Source organism: Perca fluviatilis, chromosome 4 (genome assembly GCF_010015445.1).
Source record: "Perca fluviatilis chromosome 4, GENO_Pfluv_1.0, whole genome shotgun sequence".
Classification (NCBI taxonomy): Eukaryota; Metazoa; Chordata; class Actinopteri; order Perciformes; family Percidae; genus Perca; species Perca fluviatilis.
Genome location: NC_053115.1, coordinates 17640642 through 17661490, shown reverse-complemented (window position 1 = coordinate 17661490; position 20849 = coordinate 17640642). Strand labels below are relative to the sequence as shown.

The window sequence follows — 20849 nt, the reverse complement described above, 5'->3', positions numbered from 1 at the left end:
AGTATTGAGAAACCATTGGGAAATGGGGGTACTGAGGATACTGCAGGACCTGGCTAATATCACTAGGAGGCGTAGTTGTTGCTGTGGTCGGTGTAATGTCCTGTAACAAAGGGCATGTGACTAAGAGCTCAGCATCCGCCAACAGAAGAGAGAGTAAATACTTATTATCCTGCAAGGAAACAAACTGAGTCAATAAAAAACATGAGTACACTTCAGCTTCCATTTTTAACCATAAGAGGGCCCACCATACCTTGATCTCTACACACAAGCCTCTGTTGTAGGGTGTAGTGAGGGCCAGTCCTCCAGAGGGCACTTCAACAGCAAATCCACAACTGCTACAGACCGATGAAAGGGGCTTCCACGTGTCAGACACTGAAAGAGTTTTAATAACAGATGAGAAAAATATACTAAAGCAGTTTTCTAAAGCCAATAAAATGACAATATGTTAAGTCACTAACCCTTAACTTTGAGTTAATTTGCTGCGATACCACCAATCTTCACCACCATCCCAGATGGGAAGCAAGAAACAGAGGGTGGTGGTAACGCAGCAGGGCAAGACATTGTCATTGGTGCCCTCCATAAACACAGTGGTAGTACGTAATCACCAACCTGCAGTGTAAAATGATGGAGGAGTGAGAAAGAGGCACACTCATATATGCAAGAAGTTAGAGCAAATTGATTAAACATTTGATTTTATTTACAGAGTTAGTCTCACTCTGCCATACCTTCCTCCACAGTGCTGTGGAGGAGGGTCTGGCTAGTCCACACAGCATTCCGGGATGGGAGAAAAACGTGCTCTGGTTTATTGGCATTTCTTTATACCAATCACAATCGTCATGGGTGGCTAAGCACCGGGAAAAGCCGCGGGGCTGTTGCAAAATAGCCTCGGGAAGGAACTTGTTGTCGTGGAACATGTGTACGTTCTAAGGTTGTTTTAGTCGAGCAACAGAAAACTCAGGTTGGACAGATAGTCTAGCTAGCTGTCTGGATTTACCCTGCAGAGATCTGAGGAAGCAGTTAACCATAGTCCGCATAAATTGACTAGAATTTAAAATTCAAACACAAACAAAACGGAAGGTAATGGACACCCGGCTGAAAAGAATCAAATCCGGCAGAATTTCAGACGGCAACGGAGCAATCCCGGAAGTGGAACGTCGTGGATTTAGACTAGGGAATAGCCAAATGCAAAAGTTAAGAAAAGGCTTAATGAATAATGAAGTGCAGTTATTTTTCAGTTATGCTGGTAATATGGCAGCTCTGGTAAGGTGCAGCAAAGCGCACCTCTCTGCGGGACCTGTCCACAGAGAAGCCACATTCAGAGGGCATTTGAGACAAAGGAGTATAGGAGGCCCATAACCTGTTTGACATTAGAAGAAAAAGTTTACACAGTTTATTGTGTATTGGCCAAAATTCCAAACTGCTTATCCACTATCTAAAAGAAAGTGAGGAGCTCTGACTCATTTGACCTTGAGAGTCATCAAATTGTCACTACAATGCACTGATGGATCCATGCGCTTCAGTTTTGCATCCATCAAATTGTGCACTGGAAAAACAAGCACATAAACTAATTAAATTTGGTGATTGAAAAATCCAAACATACCCGACAGCCCTCCCAAAATACACTGCAATAACCATTCATTGCTCGCTCAAAAATAATAGGTTCCATCATGTTTTAAAAAGGACCTGGAGGAGTTTTTTTTTACCAAAAGAGCTATATTTTGATGATTATGTCCCCATACAAGAACACATTATGCAGACTACAACACATTAGTGACATAAAACACATTTCTGCACACCGAAGACGGCCTCTGTGGGCCAATAAATAAATAATAATAGGCCTAATTTTGAGATCTTAAAATAAGAGGATATAGTACATACACGTGTGTGTGTGTGTGTGTGTGTGTGTGTGTGTGTGTGTGTGTGTGTGTGTGTGTGTGTGTGTGTGTGTGTGTGTGTGTGTGTGTGTGTTTATTTATTTAGAATGCATTAACTTAGTTAGAACAATATAGGCTATCACACATAGGCTATTTAATCAAAGCTTGATTAGGATTAATATTTTGATTATTGTTTGATTCAATTCCCCATGTAGTAGTCTATTTCATTAATAATTTAATACGCAATAAACTCTGTGGCATAAAACAATCAGCACCATTGTGGATCACAGAGAATTATAAGAGATGCGAGAGGATAGATAACCGAATTGTGGTCACACTGTTCGTCCAACTTGAATGCAAGTGAACCGCGTCGTGTTGGAACCGCAGCTGCATGTTTTCCATCAGACGCCACACCTCTGAGGTGAAGACTGCCTTGCAATGGTGGCCTTTGCACAATAACAGCTTCTGTATCAACAGCTTGTCCATTACAAAGTTGTATACATGTAGTCTCCAATACGTCTTAATTGACCAGCCAATAACAGCCAGTTTGGTGAGAGCACATGTGATAATGCGTCACGGCTCTTCCGCCGAAGAAAACCTAACTTAAAATTGAGTAAGTGCATGTTCAATTATAGATAATAAGGCATATAGAAGTGATTTATCAAAACGAGACAAGCAAATAGTTGTTTGTCAGATAGATTCCACACAAAAAAAAACTTTCTTCTGACCAAGGCTTGATTTCGAACCCGTTTCAATCGTTAAACTGGATGGACTTGATCAGAAGTGGATTGATGATAGCTATGATAAACACAGGTAAAAAGGCAGGTAGGATAACCTACTTAAAAAAAAAACACCATTCAATCAAATTGATAGACTACATGGGTAATAAAGGACACATCAAATATCATTAGAATAATATCAATAAATTTGTGCTTTGCAAACTTTGCTACACATGCAACCACAATTATATCAGTTACAATTATCAAGATGATTCATATAAAATCACTTTATTTCATACACAACAAAATAATCCAATCATATTTATTTCTGCAGAGGTAAATAGTGCAGCTTTCACATATTACCAAAGATGAGCCAAGCAAATGCTCACATGACTTTCAACCAGTGAAGTTAGTATACTAATTTGGTACAAAAAGGAGAGCGGTGACTGAGATGATAGGAATTTTACACTTACTGATTGAAAACAAACATTATAAAAACAAACATTATAAAACTCTATAAATTCTGAAATACTCTTTATATCCACTGGGGGAAATGTCCACACTATGTACTTGTGGATTAAGTTGTGCTAGAACAACAACATTTATTTCAGAAGACCCAATGGAAGTCAAATCGCAATGAATAGATAACACCCTTGTATTTTCAAAACATACATGTGACGTCTTGATTAAGTCACTATTAGACCACCACAAGTAAAGCAGTTTTTGCTTGAGGCCGTATCGCAAGAGCATAACTGTTCACATTATGTGATTGGGCCATTTAATGAAGGCTAGATGTGTGAGGGTAGGTTAGAAGTGGTACTCCTGACATTAGAGGCAGCTTTAACATCTGTCACACTGTCTTCAAACCAGCAATGCTAATGCATCACTGCTGAGAGTGCTAAGTTAAATTCTTCTCCCTGATGTGCAGCAGCTGGAGACCCAACACTACCCTCATAATCAGTGATAATACTGGGTGACTGTATCAGCTCTGAGTCTTTACCTTGGAAGTGGTCTAGAGATGCAGAAATAGACTCTGTATCCAACGTCCACCCATAGCCAACATAAGCTGGAGGGAATGTTATTGTACCACTATTTCCATCAGCGGTGTCTGCGTCCACAGTTTGAGTCCAAGAGGGAGGTGGAAGTGTGAACAGACCTCCTGTTACAAGCTGTCTATTGTGAAGGGCACTGTCAATGCTGCGTCTGAGGTTAATTGGAGATGGAGGCCACATGTTAAATTCTATAAGTGAAAGAATACATTTGCGTTCCCCAACTGTCTGCCACAGTGGTGTAGCCTGAAAGTCAGAGCTACTATTGCTAACAGGATCAGGCATGTATTCTTGTGTAATGGTAGACGGTTGATCATTACACGGACACATTAAGTTGGTGCTGAAACCTGTTCTAGACAGCTTATACTTTCCCCAGTTGTTTGGCATCAGGTCTTCCAGGGTTTTCTCAGATTTTCTTAGTGGCCGTTTTCGTTTCCTGGCCAAGACCCTACCCCACAAGCGGGTCTCCTCTACCGCTTTAGGCCCCTCCCTTCTGCTCTGCCCATGATAGCCCCTTGAATGACCCCTGGATGGTGTCCAGAAGATCCAGGATCCCAGGACAAGCAATGAAAATCCCCAAGCTAACTCAAGAACTCTGGCCCAAAACTGAGAAAGCCACCAGCCCCAGCCAAAGCGCCTCCAGTTCCCCAGAAGCCCATAAAGCCAGAGGAGACTATACGTCTGAAGGCTGCAGCAGAGAAACCCGAGGAAGGCGCACAGTACTGTTACTCGCCTTGCACACTTCTCAATCCTCTGTGAAGGAACCCACTGACGTGCAAAAGACCTGAGAAGGGGATATCGATAAGAGAAAGTCTTGAGGATTCCCATGCAGAATGGGAGGCCCCAGCAGAGGGAGAGGGTATGTAGCAACAGAGGGAGAGTGGGGGATAAAGTTGTAGAGAAAAGGTCTGCTACAAGTAATGGAGTGCAATGTGATACAGCCAGCACTCCAACCACCCACGGGCGCTGCAGCTTTAGCGGGAAAAGTAATAATTTCAACCCTCTGAGTGTGACCAGTGCGAGGGCAACCTGCACCCACAGAAGGAGCTGCAGAGGAACATTATGGAGAGCTGCCAGAGTAGCACGAGAGAGGATCTGACGGGTGCCATAAGGATCAAGTAGAAGGAGGACACCACGCAGACTACCACAGAGGATCAGGAGAGTATTTGCTAAAGTCAGGGTGTCACAGAGGGGATGAGGAAGAGTGCATGCACCGGCCATTCCCATAACTGCCAGGATTGCCATCAATATGAAGAGGCTGGCTGATCCAAAGACATGTAGTTCCCAGGCAAATGCCAGTGTGCGTCTCATGTCATCCCACAGCAGATTGGTGCCGTTATAGTTTGTTAGAACAACACAAGGACTCAGACCAAGCACACAGGGACCTCCAGGTCCTGACAGGTAATGGTTCGGAGTGGAAGTTAACGCATTGTTTTGGACAGGGAGTTTAGGGCTGTCCAAACCTAAAAATTAGAGACAGAGAGAGGGAGAAATAAGAAAAGTCTTATTTTTGATGCAGCAGAATTCAATTTTGTAAAAATATATTTTGAATTAATTGTGTATTTTATTATGTGGCTAATGGGAGATAATTAACTATGTTCACTTACCATGCAGAAAATCATCATTTACAATGGATGTATGACTCTCTTTTAATTGTTCCTCAGTCGTTATGTGGCTGCCTTCCAAGACAGCTTCCTCTGAGATCATGTGCACGCTGGAGTGAGTGTATCCTGTAATTGAAGTATTAGCTTTGTCAGCTCCTTGGTCACGAGCACCTGAGTGGTGTAGAGTATGTGCTGGTGTTTTAGTTAAAGGAATTCCAGACCCAGAACGGCTTTCATTGCTGGCTTGCTCAGTCTCCTTTGGAATGATGAGTATCTGTGATGCTGTACTGTCAACACTCTGTCCACGGCCCTGCACAGAGTCACTGCTGCTCTCTGAATGGAAGATCCATTCACTGGCCAAGCTGTCTGGAGCGTTGTTGTTTCTGCCTGTGCTTCGAGTTATTCGTTCTGAATCAGAGTTGTCCAGTGAATGTGAAGTGATGAGGCTTCCAAGTGAAGAGAGAGACACGGTTAGCAAAATGAAGAGCAAAGATGAACGCCCCATTTTGACACTTTTGATATTAAGTCCAAATCCCAAAACCTGTAGGACGACAAAGAAGAACAAGAGGAACAGCCTGGCACAGCAGACTGACATTGGCTACAGAGATTACTTTAATATAACTATTCTACATCCCACTTAGACCCTTATTCGGTGTCAAGACAGGATGAGTCACACAGATTCCTAGATAATTAATCTTGTGGTTCAAGCCTATAAAGGCCAATCATTTTCCTGTGTAATCCAGTGTGTTTGCACAACATCTCTGAATGGTTTATCTCAGTAAAAGTACAACACAACTTGGCAAAACCATGAAAGTTCACAGCATGAGTTAGTCTGATCTGTCTGTGACCTTTGGTCACAAATGCCAAGCTGCCACTTCAGTTATGTGCAAATCACACATGATTTGAAAAAAAAATCATAAAAAACTTAAATGATTAAAATAGACAATAGAGCACAAGTATTATGCATCATATTATTTTCAGCATGACCTAAACATTGCTTACAGGTGACCTGATTTCCCAAAGCCTGCTGAAACCTTAGGTGACTTTAGATGATAAATTAACGCTATTTCTGTTTGTTTACTTTAAAACTGCTTAAAACATGAACCACGTTTTAAGAAATGCCTTGTGTCCTGACTTATTGTTGAGAATTTGTACTATTTGATTAAAAAGTGCACTCAAACAAATACAAAAGTGTTACAAAAGTAGTCTCTAAAACAAGCGGGGGCTTTTTCTAACTATTCCAACTATTAACATTAATTTCACAACATTATCAAAACATAATATCTGATTGCTGAAACAAATTCTCCTATACACTAAACCAAAGATTTAAATTTGTTTTCAATAAAACCAGATAACTCAGACGTACCTGTGATTCCTTTTGCTCTGCTTTCTTTAAGTGCTTCATGGGTAGCACTCTACCTCTAGCTGCAGTTCAAGCTTGTGTAACATGTGATTTCTGATGTAGAAGATAAAGAGCATCACAGTGAGGGTTGAACCCATTGGATTTACAGGCATGCTTTCAGCCATCCAGCTGACGTCCTATTCCTATTACTGCACCGGCTGGTTACTTGGCAGCTTCCCATCCTGATGTGTCACCTGCTAAAACAATTGCAAAACCAAAATACCAGGGGCCAATTCTGGAAAAGAAAATTCTTAATTAAGTACCTTCTGGGGGATTATTGTCTTCACATATGCAAAAAAGAAACATTTATTGTGAATAATTGACTATTAATAAAAGCTGACAAGCCTCATCTACGTCTTTTTACAACAGTTGTTCAACAGGTTAATCCCTTCTCTAAAGGATTACATTAAGTAGCACAAAGTCACATGAAGTGATAATGTGAAGCCAACTAGATACACATTCTAGTATTGTTTTATGCCAACTCACTGCCTATTAGTTTGAAACATATGCACATGCGAGGGGTTACGTATGCCAAACATGACATGACATATGGAGAGATGTTATGCATACTGTATGCTAAAATGTATAAGACTATTAGTCACAGTCGCCACTTGGATGAATCTTATTATGTTTTTGCTATGATTGTAAGCAATTTTATTTAAGAAAAAATAGTAATAAGCCTATTACTCCCACCACCACTTTCACCATAGAGCCCCTGCAGTCTGCAGTGAGTGTGGGAATTAACTCTTTCCTATCCAGTGTGTAGTGGACATAGCCTATGCCCACAGTACATCTGTGTTGGTCCACCTTAAGACGGGCGAGAGGCAGTTTGTTGTGGAGAGTACTGGGGGAGGCCCTCAGTAGCACATGCCTGGCTCTTTAAGGCAGACTGGGGAAGTTAGATTTTGTTAAAGGTACATGCATTCAAATGTTTACCAGGCATCACCAGAACATCTCTGGGAAGCATTTTAACACTGCTGCAATTATATATACTGTATGTGTCAATTTTAAATGACTCAACCTGGAACTTGGTTTTCATTTCGAACTTGGGAGTCCTGTTGTACAGAGTCAAACATAAATAAAAAGGAGGTAGTCTGACAAAATAAGGTCCATTTACTAGCTTTTTTCAGAGCTTTCAATCACAACTCATAGGTGTTGTGGCATACAGAGAATATCATGAGGCGAATAAACAACCAAATTCAGCAAAAAACAATAACGTTTAAGTGAATTGTAAATTTGGTTTATTCTTTTAAAGAATTGCCTATAATTAATGTTTTTATTTCAGATTAAATATCTATCTATCTATTATATATCCGACCTCATATACTATGAGTGCCTATTTTTACTTTCCATGTTATCTCTTATGTTGTTCCCCCTCTCTTGTTTCTAGTGCCAGATAATAAAGAATGTAATATAGGTATGGCTCCAAATCAAACAATATTGATGTGAGGTGTTTTAAATTGGACAAATATTGTTTATAAAATCTGATGAAGCATCATTACAGTTTGTGACAGACTATAAACCCATGCCTGCATGTCATCTCTCTGGATGGGAACTCTTGTTAACAGAACACCCCGGCAGGCCGTCGCAAGCAGTCTGTAGAGGAGTCGCGTTGTTTTCGGGGCCTATACTTCCGACATTTTATATCTCACTGGATAAAGTAAACACAGTGGAGGTTTTTGTATGTGTCGTTGTGTGGTGTAGGTCGTAGCAATACCACTCGGAATTAAACTGGATGCATAAATCTGTGCTTTTGCTGGAGCTGTGAAACTTGTTTTACTCCGAAGCGTGCCTGGATACGTCAGACCTCGCCTGCTCGCTGCGGTTACATTTTTATCGCTATCTAAACAGAATTGTTTGCGGGATTACACCGCCACTATGCGCACTATGTAGCGAAGTGAATAGTGTGCTGGTGGTAGCTGTTAGACGTTTATCGGCTTTTTAGTTTTAAACACCGTGCCTTGGCGGAAAGGAGAGGATTTCGTTTTATTTAAGGTAGCATGACATGATCCAGAGCCATCGAGCTAGCTAGCTAACGTTAGCACAATGATTAGCTAGCTACCTAGCGTCATGTTATGTATGGAATTATGGACTGTTGATTTATTGTTTAACATATGTTATGAGCAAATATGTAGCTAAATTGCATAATTTACGGTAGATATAACCACTCGGCGGTGTTAAATACAGTTAGCGGTTGCTAGCAAGCTAACTGTCCATATGGGCTGTGACAAAACAGTGCCTTGCTAACATCGTGAAGCTAGCTTGCTAACCACTAACGTTAGCTGTAACGTACAGTACGTCAAATGTATTGTTGGTCTTCTAAAACATTTAACCAAAATTGTCTTTCATGTTGTAGCTAACAATTTACAGATAGCTGTGAGCTATATCTCTGACTGTAATGTTTAAGTTAACATTACTAGAAAAAGTTGATGGAAGCGCAGCAGTCATTGTAATGTTCACGTATTAACTTAAGCCCAAATGCACTTTGTCCCCTGTGCTTGTTAAATTATTACGTCACCCTATTATTTAAATGACAGTATTTAGCTAATTAATGTCGTGCTTATAAAATTGCACTGCCCCTCGTTATTACAATATTCTTCATTAACGTTATGCATGTCTGTGCTTTCAATACATAGTAAATATGAGCAATTTTGGACATGATTGGACTTTCAAATGTACCTTTTTCTAGGTCAATTGAGGATGAGTGAGCAGGGGAGTGGGGTCGTTTCCTTTGATGAGTATGTGCGGCAGAAGGCCCGCACTGTGCCTCAGCACAGGATGAAGGAGTTCCTGGAGTCTCTTTCCAAGGGCCCAGAGGTGCTGCAGGAGTTCAGCCAGCAGGAAGGTGCGGCCACCACCACAGCCATGGTGTACCAGCAGCAGGGTACCAACTGTGTCTACGCAGACAGTACAGAGGTGGCTGGCTCTCTGTTAGAGCTGGCTTGTCCGGTAAGAGCAGGTCCCTTTTTTATTATGGTGGTTGATGTTGAATGATATTCTTCACTGTGGTGCAATCTGCTGCACTTCATATACGTGCTTAATGACAGGTACAGGTGACCTCAGCAGAGATTTCGCCTCATCTGTCTGTGCATCAAGAGTCTGAACAGCAGCTTCAGGTGCAGGTTAGTTTATCAGCAATGTCAGTTTCTCGTATTATGAGATGCTATGGTAAAATTGCACAAGACAGATGGGGCCTGCAGGGACCCGAAACACAGATGTATATTTCTCATTAATGAGAAGAAGAAAAAATTAATGAGAACAGTCTGGTGTTTGAGTCTTTACGTTAAAGTGATGTTGGAGTGAAGTAGCTTTGCTCTCTCAGCACTGATACTTTTTTAATTTTTTTTATTTGAGGTAACTCCAGATCTATAATTGTATAATAATAAATATATATTACAGTTAACAGGCATTGCTTCTTACCTGCAAGGTGCCTACTGATTCTAGTGATTATTGACCTCCTACTAGTTGTTAGGAGGCATGGCCTTGGCTATACAATAAAGTGGGATCACTCATTCACTCACATTCTCTTTACTGCTGTACTTCTGTCTACTGAATGTCCTTAAATTTATAAATATTACTTAAGACCGTCATGGAATATTCCACAATAGACAACTACTCTACTGTGGATTTGCACAAACATAGGGTTGTGTAACATTTTCTGTGTAGAAGAAACTGTGTATTTGGTTAAATTCACTGATACATTGTGACGTGTAGACTGTTTGACATGCTCAGTATTGATAGTATTTGTATTAGTGCAGCTTCACATTTTCTTATCAGAAATGTCATTACTTAGGACATAAACTCACTTTAACATCTACATTCACATTCTTTTATCTCAAATAGTACTTCACAATGGTCAGTGTAAGTCATTAAGGTATGACAGGCCTGTATATTTTTCAAACATTCCCTCTGTGCCAGGTTCAGATTCAGGAACAGCAGGGCCAATCAGTTGGCCAGGTTCTTCAGGTGGCCTCCCCCTCACAGCAGGACCTGCAGGGAATCTCAACAGCCCATTTTGTCCAGCAGGGAGAGCTCACAGAGGAGCAGCAGCAGCAGGTACAGGATTTTTTTTTTTTTTAAACACCCACCCATATCAAGTGCATTCATGTGATGCTGGTTTGTGACTATGTCAACTGTATACCACAGATTCAGGCACAGCTGGTTGCTGCTGTAGCTCGAGGACAACAAATCCAGTTGTCAAGTGGACAACAAATCCAGTTACAAGGAACGCAGCATATTCAGCTGCCAGGTGGCCAGCAAATTCAACTTCAGGCTGGCCAACATATTCAGCTACAGGATGGCCAACATTTTCAGTTACAGGATGGCCAACATTTTCAGCTACAGGATGGCCATTTTCAGCTACAGGATGGCCAGCAAATTCAGCTACAGGATGGCCAGCAAATTCAGCTACAGGATGGCCAGCAAATTCAGCTACAGGATGGCCAGCAATTTCAGCTACAGGATGGCCAGCAAATTCAGCTACAGGATGGCCAGCAAATTCAGCTACATGGTGGCCAGCAATTTCGGCTACAGGGAGGCCAGCAAATTCAGCTACAGGATGGCCAGCAAATTCAGCTACCAGGTGGCCAGCAAATTCAACTACAAGGTGGCCAAAAAATTCAGCTACCAGGTGGCCAACAAATTCAGCTACAGAGGGGCCAACAGATCCAGATTCAGACCATAGAGGCCATGTCTCCTTCGCAGCAACAGGACTCACCCAGGGAGGCAGAGAGGAGGTCCACAACTGTCCCAACTGTTCTCCAACCTGCAAAGAAGCGCAAGATGGATGTCCCTCTATCTGTGTCTTATGCTGTTACACAGGGGCAGCAGGTGGCCACAGTTCTAACCATCCCTCAAGGGCAGCAGCAGAGCTATGTGTCCCTACGACCAGATTTGCTCACTGTTGACAGCGCTCAACTGTACAGCACTACAGGAACAATCACAGGTCCCACAGGTGAGACCTGGACCATCCCTGTGTACTCCACTCCACAGCAGCAGGGGGTAACTCACATTGCCATACCACAGGACACATACAGCACAATGCAAGTTGCCACCACCAACGGTAAGGACAAAATGTCCCCCAGTTCCTCATCAAGGTCTGCAGATGTGCAGTCGGCTGCCACTGGGACGCAGGAAGAAATAGTACAGACCCTGTTCCCAGCACAGTTCATGAACGGGAACATTCACATCCCTGTGGCAGTGCAGACTGTAGGAGGGACTTACAACGCTGCACAGTCAGTACACATATGGGACCCAAATAAACAGCAGAGCCAAGGAGAAGAGGGACAAGAGCAGCAGCTCCATCTGCAGGTGCGTTCGGACTTTATTATCTGAATTGTTCCTATGTTGTGTACCCTGTTTTTTTTTTTTTCATAGCTCAAAGCATAAAATGGATAAAAAATTTAATCTTAAAATTGTTTTTGGTACTGTGATGAGAATGAATAACGTGGCAGACGTGTATCTTTCTAGTCAGGAAATACTAAGAACATTACCTGACATGATCGTGCTTGAAACCATGCAAATGCATTTTTGTTGTTTTTTGGAACTATCACTATAAAAAAAATTCTGTTTGTAAACTTGCATGTCATTTTTATACTGGTCTTGAAAAATATAAATTATTGCTACATACTGTAATTATAACCTTATCTAGCTAAATTATTATCATGTGATTACAAAGTTAGTGTTTTATTCTTGCTGCCCTCTTTCCCAGAAAGCATTAACTGACGCTTTTCTTTTGGTCTGGTGCAGGGTCACATAGAGACGGAGTCTCATGCTGAACCGCCTACAGAGATCATGGTTCCTGTTTGCCTGAAGCCAGAGGAAGGCCTGGAGGTCTGGCGCCTTTGGGTGAAACGAAAAAACGCGGAGCTAAACAAGCAGGAAAAGAACAAGCTTGCACCCATAGGACGTAAGTCAACTTATAATTGTTTGAACACACATTCATAAACAATATTGATATCTATCATTATGTATACTTACCCAAACCACCGGAAACAATAAAACGACGAGTTTCAATTCCTGATGCATTCGCTGTTCATATTGTACTCAAGAACTTTTATTCTGCTTGAGAAATAAGCGTGTAAACTTTAAAGCACTCCTGTCTGGGGCTGTGTACAGGTCGTCAGCCCCTGCGTTTTCAAGAAGACTTGGTGTCCAGCGCGGTAGCTGAGCTAAACTTGGGTCTTTCCCTGATGACGCAGGAGGCACGAGGATCAGACGAAGAGCAATTCACATCCGATGTTCTATATTATGTTTTCTTGTGCATACAAAAGGTTAGTATCTCCATGCTCAAACAGTGCATCTTGCCAAAAGGCTGTCTACTTTAAGTTCTACCTAGAGATGTTCCGATACCGGTATCGGTATTGGCTCCGATACTGCCTAAAACGCTGGTATCGGTATCGGGAAGTACTGGAGTTTATGCACCGAACCGATACCACGTAATAAAGCCCTAAAGAAAATCTACGTTAAAGTAGTTTATTTGTTCTTTTTCCGTTATAAGTGACTGTCAAACTGGATAATAAAAGAAAGTTCTGAGGCATTCATTGTTTGTATTTGTTCATGTTTCTCAAAGAGTTTAACCTGAGCCAGACCGACAACAAAGATATATAAATAATATCACATCCATACAGGGATAGAAGTATACAGATGTTGAAACATAATAAAATATATGACACACTGGTATCTGATTGATACACCGTATCGGCCGATACGCAAGTTCAGGTATCAGAATCGGTATCGGGAAGCAAAAAATGGTATCGGGCCATCTCTAGTTCTAACCGGCACATTTTTTTATTTTTTTTTTAGTATCTCTCCGAAAATGGACGTGTGGACGATATTTTCTCTGATCCGTATTACACACGTTTTTGTGGATGTTTACACAAAATCCTGGATGGTTGGAAACCCAGTGTCCATCCTTTAGGTAAGAGAGAGTCAACATATACATTTTTAATTGTTTTATAGAAAGAATTGCTCATTACATGTTTTTCATCTTAGGTTATGTCATCCCAAGTCACGTAACAGAGGAGATGCTGTGGGAGTGTAAACAACTTGGTGCACATTCACCAGCCACATTGCTTACAACTCTAATGTATTTCAACACTAAGTGAGTAACTGCATCTCACCACTGAATGAGCTGAATCGGTTTTCTTTAATCAGTCCTTCCAGAAAAAGTTTTTTTGTAATTGTTGCGGGCAAAAATCCTTGATTATGCGGCACGTTTTCTTAAAAAATGCGATGGAATATGTGGTATATTTATGCAATGAAATTGCAGGAACTTGCAAAAACTGCGGTTTGATGAAAAAGAGAAGAAAAAGTGATTCCCCCAACACCCTGCTTTTTTTTTTTTTAAACTTAATTTCCAAAAATAGTTTACAGATATTCAGTCATTGCAATAAGTAAACAAATAAGATACAAAAATATATACAAATAATATATTAAAGTAAAAATAAAAGTAATAGTCTAAACAGAGGGAAATAAAAGATACAAAAGAGACACTTTCAAAAATAGTTAATAATATAGACAGCAGGAGCACTTAAAGAAATTTGAGTAGACATCAGATATTAAGATAGCTTTCTTATTGGACCAACTTAAGAGACTCAAAGTACATGTCAAATTCAACTTCCAACACCTGCTTTTCGATGTTCACGTCGCGTCGCGTAATTACGTCACTTCATAACGTTCCCATGGCAACAGGGGCAAATGGCTGCTCTTGTGTGAAGTAAATGCAACATTTTTTTTTCAACTTTCTGCTAAGATATATGTGACTTTTTTGCAATGAAAATGCGGGAATTATGAAATCATGCAAGCACCGCATATTTTGCGGGGAAATCGGCAATTTATGCGGCGAAAGTACGGCATATTTGAAAAAATGCGGCCCCCACATGAATATGCGGACTTTGGCTGATTATGCACTGAATTATGCGATCACATAATTGCGTTTTTCTGGAGGGACTGTTTAATGACAGACATATATTTTTTTCCATTACTGCGTGTGGTAAAAACACATCTTTGTTACAGGCATTTCCACCTAACAACACCCGAACAGCACATGAAAGTAGCTTTCTCTAAGGTCCTAAGACACACGAGGAAGAACCCCGCTAATGTCAAGGACAAAGCGACCAGCATCCGCCTTCTCAAAGGGCAAGGTCCACAAAGTGCAGGACAGAATGGCGCTCAATACAGTAAGCCTCATGTTAAAGTCTTGCTACAAGTCACAGCCTTTGACAGCAGAAGATGCTGACGTGCTGTGTGACGTCTGTTTCAGAAACTGATGACATGTATGAAGAGCAGGCGGAGGATCCTGAGAATCCCCTTCGCTGCCCCATTAAACTTTATGACTTTTATCTCTTCAAATGGTAAGTAATGTCTGTCTGTCTGTCTGTCTGTCTGTCTGTCTGTCTCCCCAAAAAAACCTGTATCTTCCTTTTCCAGTCCTCAAAGTGTTAAGGGACGCAACGATGCATACTACATGACTCCAGAGCCTGTCGTTGCACCAAACAGTCCGATGTGGTACTCATCTCAGCCCCTCACGAGTCAGCAAGTTGAGCACGTGCTGGCCCGCATCATCGTGGTCCGAGAGATCCAGGAGATAATCGGCGTTGGTCCGGACTGACTGGACTCACAGAAACATGTTCTCCAGTCACTGATTGTTGACTATGCAGTATCCATCCTGACTCTATAAACCTCAATTACCATCATCTCAAATCAAAAGGAACCACTTCTGGAACAATCATTTGCTCTCTTAGGAGTGCATCATAAAAGCAAAGATTTTTTTCTCACTACACATTTTCTGTTTTCAGCTGATGGTTTGGACTGTTCTTTCTTTTGACTACCTTTGTAAGCCATTGCCTCTGTAACCTTTAAACTGGCAAGTAAGGGAGGCTATAGTCTGACCGCTGCTGGAATTTGATTGACCTCCTGCCCTCTAGACTCTGCAAATGTGGTACATTTTCCTATAAAAGTATCAATTTGAGGATATAACCCTTCAGTGCTTAACCTCACAGACCATTTAACACATATTGCGTATCTTCAAAGTCCCACTATGATACATGACATCTTAATGGACAATTACAGGGACTTCTTCTCACAATTGTTTTGTATACTGACTGCATTTTGGATCACATAATTGATACGTTCAAAACTGAAGAACTTGTGCCTGTTTTCAAAAATGACGTCATTATTTATGCTTGTGGATCATTAAGTGAGTCGAACCTCAGATATTCACAAGGTCAAAGTGCTATATTGTGGTCATTCAGGAGATTAGAAACATTTTTTTCTCAGGTCAAAGCTAGCGATTTAAACACCCATCAAGGATTTTTGCCAACTTATTCCTGTATGTATAGTAGGTTATTAAAAGGTCCCATGGCATGAAAATTTCACTTTGAGGTTTTTTAACATTAATATGCGTTCCCCCAGCCTGCCTGTGGTCCCCCAGTGGTTTGAAATGGCGATAGGTGTAAACCGAGCCCTGGGTATCCTGCTCTGCCTTTGAGAACATGAAAGCTCAGATGGGCTGATCTGGAATCTTCTCCTTATGAGGTCATAAGGAGCAAGGTTACCTCCCCTTTCTCTGCTTTGCCCGCCCAGAGAATTTGGCCCACCCATGAGAGAGAGACATCATGGCTTTCAAACGAGCAAAGTGGCAGTTGGTCAAGGCCACACCCCCACCCTCCACCAGCATCCAAAGAGCACCATGTCATGGGACCTTTTTAAACAGGACATGCAGATGGAAAAGTCTTTGTTTAGCTAACTGTATTAATCCTTGTCTCAAGTCATGACAAGCAATTCAAAAAACAAAAGTATTAAGTATGTTATCTGTAGAAATGCAACTCTGGTATTTGAAAGAAGGATTAGTTGCAGGCCTTTTTAAAAAAAAACAAAAAAAAACCATCCATTTTCTAGTTATCGTCTATTTGGATTAACTACATTGACAAAAATAGTTGATACAGTTCTTTGTTTATTACTAAAAAGAAAAATGAGTTTAGCACTGTACAGTCATTTTCCATTTGATAATTTCACATAACCTCACAATAACGCAGCTTGATTTAATTCTGCATTTAGGATGATACACTTTTCAGCCACGTTGCAGTCTGAAATCCTTGACAACCGATGCCCAAAACATTTAGACATCACTTGGATTGCTAAGAATTTAACAAAAAAAAAACGAAGAGGTGGTTATTTGTCTTTCTTGTCAGGAAGGGTTAAATGCAGTCGATTCAACGTTTGTGTGAAGTATTTAGGCAGGGGACAGGACACGTTGACGTCGGCTCCATTGGTACCTGGCAGCGTCAGCTGTCGAGCGAGCACATGTAGAGGAACATGCCGGATCTTGCTCTGTTCCAATCCAAGCTTTCCCAGCACGTGGTCGGGTAATTTCTGTGCACCAAAATGAACAAACTTGTGATTTATTATAGAAGATACTAAATGACAGAAACTGAGCTCCCCTCTACTGTTTGTATATGTTTAACAATATACCCAAGTGAAAGCAACAAAAACTCTCAAAAGGTTTCACACTTGACATGTTAGTAAATTAAAGCGTGACCCAACAGATTTAAAAAGGCCGTTTTGGATGCCAGTAGGTTTCAGGATTAGTAATGCCATAGTCTCGCATTGGAGAAAGGTCTGGCTGCACCACACATACATTCTAGGATAGGAAAAAAAGCGCTCTGGGTTATTTGCATTTCTTTAAACCAATCACAGTTGTCTTTGGCAGTGCCAAGGTCTGGATGCAGTGATGGTGGATCTCCTAAATGGTCTCAGGAAGGAACTTGTTTTGGTGGAATATTTGCACCCCGCAAAAGAAAACGCCATATAAAATATTAAATGAAGTTAACTGTTCACACAATACATAGTGAACTATTTAAATTAGCTGGATACATGGTTAAACGTAATTTGCTCTTACCAGTGTATCACTATGTGTACTTTGTCTACAGCAATCCCCACCAATCTGTCCCAGTTAGATGGTAAATGGTAAAAACAGGTAAAACATATTCTTTGTAAAACTACAATCGTTCCTCGTAAGAACCAAGCAGGCCTGCCTTATTGCACAATCCAAATTTTCTTCAACTTGCCATTTTCAGCTTGTTAGCTCGAAGTTTGTTGTTTCCTGAAGGGATTTTGAGAACGAGAACGGCAACACACGGAGAGCGGAACGGGAGTCAGGCAATTATCCTGGAAATGAACTTTGGTTGATTCAGACTAGTGAGGCCACAACCTTAAAGTGGTACAATAATAATCTAAATGTTTGTCATGTGGGAGGGAGAGGAAAGTAAACAATGCTGGTTGGCTTATCCCCAGCCCATAGTGTGACCGTTTACATTTCAATACATTTATAGGATACAAAGGCCATATTTGTGACACATCACACTGACTGTGTTTACATGCATATAATATTCCAAAAAAGGTATTATTCTGATTAAGCTGTGTACATGGCTAATGAAAGTGAATATTCCCATTTACATGCAGCTGTGCAAAAGACATTTTTCTTTCAGTTTTCCACCGGTGGCGGACTTGTTCGACCATGCGGACAGAGCATCCCTCTCTCATTCCTTTAACCACCTTCTTAGAAAAAGTCGCTGTTGCGATGTTTGTGCGTTTCCAAACACTTGTTGATATCCATGTCTTTCATAATGTTTAAAAGTAGGTGTGTTTCTCCTTTTCTTTTGGGCATGCATCTCTACCGCAGCCTTGCAAACTGTTGGCTAATGGGTTGTGTACGACAACCATAGCAACCGACCGTAAACCGTAAACAGTCAAGAGGCCGCAAACTGCGGTAAAAACCCAGATTGAGACGCATATTCTGAATGCGCTGTACATGATCTACATGTCGAAAGAATACTGGCATATCCCACATGTCTTAATTGGAAAATGCTAAATTAAAAAAAATAGTGGAATATTAGTGTGCATGTAAACGTACTCACTGTCGCCTGTTTATTTGAGGTGTAACTGCATATGGTATGCAGTTAATGTTCTACTGGCAATTGTGAACGTGTTCTTGGTGATACACTGTAAACATATTTTACCTGGGGTGCCAGTTTGCTCCAGTGGGAATATTTGTGGTCACCAAGAATGGGGCATGTCAGAGCAAGTGCCATGTGAACCCTCATCTGGTGCTTCACTTCTGTGGACACAAGAAAGCAACACAGAAAAAATGGGTCCAGTCTTCTTAAAAATTAATTTAACAAACTGAATTGGCAGTTATTTTCCAGTGATAAATAAAGCACTTCCAGTGTCTTACCAGTAAAAGGCTGGAGCTCCACGAGGCTGCAACCACTGCTGCTGTCCAAGACTCTGTACTTGGTCACTGCAGGGTGGGCTTGCCTATGGGCGCGGACTTTGGTCACACCATCACCTGCATCATTCATTTTGAAAAGAGGACTTAGAGCCATCTGAAATTTAAATAAATAAGTTATTATGAATAGTTCTACATACAATACAACCAAAAATAATTATTTGAATCATTGACTAGTAATTTACTTGAAACTGTAAATAGACAATATACAGTAGGTTAACATGATGTGACCAACAGCAAGAAAACCCAAAGCATTCAATTTACTATATAACATTAAACAAAAAAGAAAGCAGCTCTTTGCAATTGTAAAGCTAAAACTGGTACTTGTTTTTTGTTTTTTTTTACTAATGACTACAGCAAGTTTCACATTTGAAATTAAGTTTCTGTCAGTTGATGAACTGACTAATTATTACAGCATTAAAACCACAAAATAGGAGACACCTTGTAGTGTGGCCGAGAGCCTGTGACCTCTCTCTCTATGATGGGGATGTCAATCACTCCTTCGGATGGAACAGGTACACCAACTGTGATGACCCTGAGGAGGAACAGTGAGTACATTAAAGACTGGCAAACATGTTATTGTAGCATAATCTTTAAGTCCTATTTTAACCACTTTTCTCCCCCTCACTGTGTCTTACCAGTACTTTCTCTGCACTTGGTTATTTCTGTGAAGGCTGAGTATGTGCTTGACTACTTCTTCACTCCTGGCCAGCAGGAGGGCTCCTGTTATTTCCTTCTCCAGCCTCAGACAGGGGAGCAGCTGAGAATCAGACTTGATCTTCATTCCATCCATCATTTTGGAGAGAACATGAAGTACAGAGGAGATCGATGTCGCCCCACAGTCATCTGAGAGCAACGACAACAACAACAAATGTGCACGTACTCAGGTCCAGATACTCTCATGCTTCAGCATGACTCAACACTTCTGTCAATATCTTGTAATTTAAACCTATTCCGTAACTAATACTGCAATACTATACAGTAACATTATTGGAATAGAACTCTACCAATATGTCAGCAGACCATGTTGACTTATTATCAGTATGGGCACATTTGTTGGCGGATATGCAAAGAAATTTAGGACTGCAATTAATTAATTAAGACCTTTTTTTCTTTATCCATTAATCTGCAGAATAGTTTTTGGTCTATAGAAATTTCAGAAAATAGTGAAAAAATAAGTCCATTATAAGAAATATTTGAGTGCACTATTTCAAAAATAATAATTGAAGTCCAAAAAGTCCTGACATTTAAGCTGGAACCAGAGAGTTTGTGGCATTTTACTTGGGAAATTACAAGATTAATTCACTTTAATTAATTAACTAAGTTGACACAAACTGTCTTTTACGGTACTCAAAATACTAAAATCAGTGTAAATCAGTAAACTGTCTTTAGCTCCTGTTGGTTTACCTCTGACAGGAACGCCATAAGGTTTGTTGATGACAACTACATCTTTGTCCTGGTACAGCACGGCTCTGTGCAGGTGTTTGGCCAGCACGTTAGGATGAACATGTTGTAGCTGAAGACTGAACCGTTTCAGCTCCATCACCCTCTTCTGCTGGCCGGATAGCGGAGGCTCTGCCGCCCGTGGCTTCCTCCACTCCTGCTGGACCTGCCGCGCCAGGTCGACCGCCCTCAGCCGGGGCTTCTCCCCCGTGTCGGAGCCTGGAGCCTGTTCAGCGGCAGTGGCCTGGCTCCGGCTGAGGGGCGGCGCTGCCTCCGGACACCGGCAGCAGTTGGTCCACGGTTTGACCCGAGATAAGACGACGTTCAAACCGGATTTCCAGTCACTACAGGATATTCTCCTATAGCTGTTCATTGTGAAGTATAGCTAGCTAAGCAGTTCACATTAGCTTGGAGATACACACAACAACTCCAGAGGACACATGCTCGCTGTTTCCGGCTTTCAACCTCC

The 20849-nt window shown here is 41.2% G+C and overlaps 3 protein-coding genes across 5 annotated transcripts; 1 reads left to right on the top strand and 2 right to left on the bottom strand.

Moving 5' to 3' along the window:
* Nucleotides 1–2865: 2865 nt before the first annotated feature.
* LOC120557598 (proline-rich transmembrane protein 3-like) lies at nucleotides 2866–6868 on the bottom strand. Of its 2 annotated transcripts, XM_039798100.1 has the most exons (3): nucleotides 6613–6868; nucleotides 5250–5787; nucleotides 2866–5105 (listed from the first exon to the last, which is right to left on the bottom strand). In XM_039798100.1, exons 1-3 carry the CDS (start codon nucleotides 6649–6651, stop codon nucleotides 3469–3471), a joined length of 2214 nt encoding a protein of 737 aa, XP_039654034.1. In that variant the 5' UTR covers nucleotides 6652–6868; the 3' UTR covers nucleotides 2866–3468. The 2 variants fall into 2 exon arrangements, with proteins under 2 accessions (XP_039654034.1, XP_039654033.1); XM_039798099.1 differs by lacking the exon at nucleotides 6613–6868 and having other exon boundaries at nucleotides 5250–6589.
* A 1331-nt stretch (nucleotides 6869–8199) lies between these two features.
* Nucleotides 8200–15830, top strand: LOC120557597 (glutamine-rich protein 1-like). Of its 2 annotated transcripts, XM_039798097.1 has the most exons (12): nucleotides 8200–8643; nucleotides 9338–9597; nucleotides 9696–9770; nucleotides 10567–10704; nucleotides 10795–11958; nucleotides 12397–12556; nucleotides 12766–12920; nucleotides 13453–13567; nucleotides 13642–13750; nucleotides 14665–14828; nucleotides 14912–15002; nucleotides 15079–15830. In XM_039798097.1, exons 2-12 carry the CDS (start codon nucleotides 9349–9351, stop codon nucleotides 15257–15259), a joined length of 2601 nt encoding a protein of 866 aa, XP_039654031.1. In that variant the 5' UTR covers nucleotides 8200–8643; nucleotides 9338–9348; the 3' UTR covers nucleotides 15260–15830. The 2 variants fall into 2 exon arrangements, with proteins under 2 accessions (XP_039654031.1, XP_039654032.1); XM_039798098.1 differs by lacking the exon at nucleotides 9696–9770 and having other exon boundaries at nucleotides 8201–8643.
* A 755-nt stretch (nucleotides 15831–16585) lies between these two features.
* On the bottom strand, nucleotides 16586–20845 carry LOC120557612 (mitochondrial RNA pseudouridine synthase rpusd4-like). The gene is made up of 6 exons (XM_039798132.1): nucleotides 20345–20845; nucleotides 19576–19783; nucleotides 19379–19472; nucleotides 18884–19034; nucleotides 18669–18766; nucleotides 16586–17022 (listed from the first exon to the last, which is right to left on the bottom strand). Exons 1-6 carry the CDS (start codon nucleotides 20751–20753, stop codon nucleotides 16822–16824), a joined length of 1161 nt encoding a protein of 386 aa, XP_039654066.1. The 5' UTR covers nucleotides 20754–20845; the 3' UTR covers nucleotides 16586–16821.
* Nucleotides 20846–20849: the final 4 nt, after the last annotated feature.

Coding starts and splice junctions, on each gene's coding strand:
- LOC120557598 (XM_039798099.1), bottom strand. CDS start 5,841: ATGTCAGTCTGCTGTGCCAGGCTGTTCCTCTTGTTCTTCTTTGTCGTC. Junction 5,106..5,249: donor AAATGATGATTTTCTGCATG/GTAAGTGAACAT, acceptor TCTAATTTTTAG/GTTTGGACAGCCCTAAACTC.
- LOC120557612 (XM_039798132.1), bottom strand. CDS start 20,753: ATGAACAGCTATAGGAGAATATCCTGTAGTGACTGGAAATCCGGTTTG. Junction 19,473..19,575: donor CAAGTGCAGAGAAAGTACTG/GTAAGACACAGT, acceptor GTTCCTCCTCAG/GGTCATCACAGTTGGTGTAC. Junction 19,035..19,378: donor GCTCTCGGCCACACTACAAG/GTGTCTCCTATT, acceptor TTTAAATTTCAG/ATGGCTCTAAGTCCTCTTTT.
- LOC120557597 (XM_039798097.1), top strand. CDS start 9,349: ATGAGTGAGCAGGGGAGTGGGGTCGTTTCCTTTGATGAGTATGTGCGG. Junction 9,598..9,695: donor TGTTAGAGCTGGCTTGTCCG/GTAAGAGCAGGT, acceptor GCTTAATGACAG/GTACAGGTGACCTCAGCAGA. Junction 13,568..13,641: donor ACCCAGTGTCCATCCTTTAG/GTAAGAGAGAGT, acceptor TTTTCATCTTAG/GTTATGTCATCCCAAGTCAC.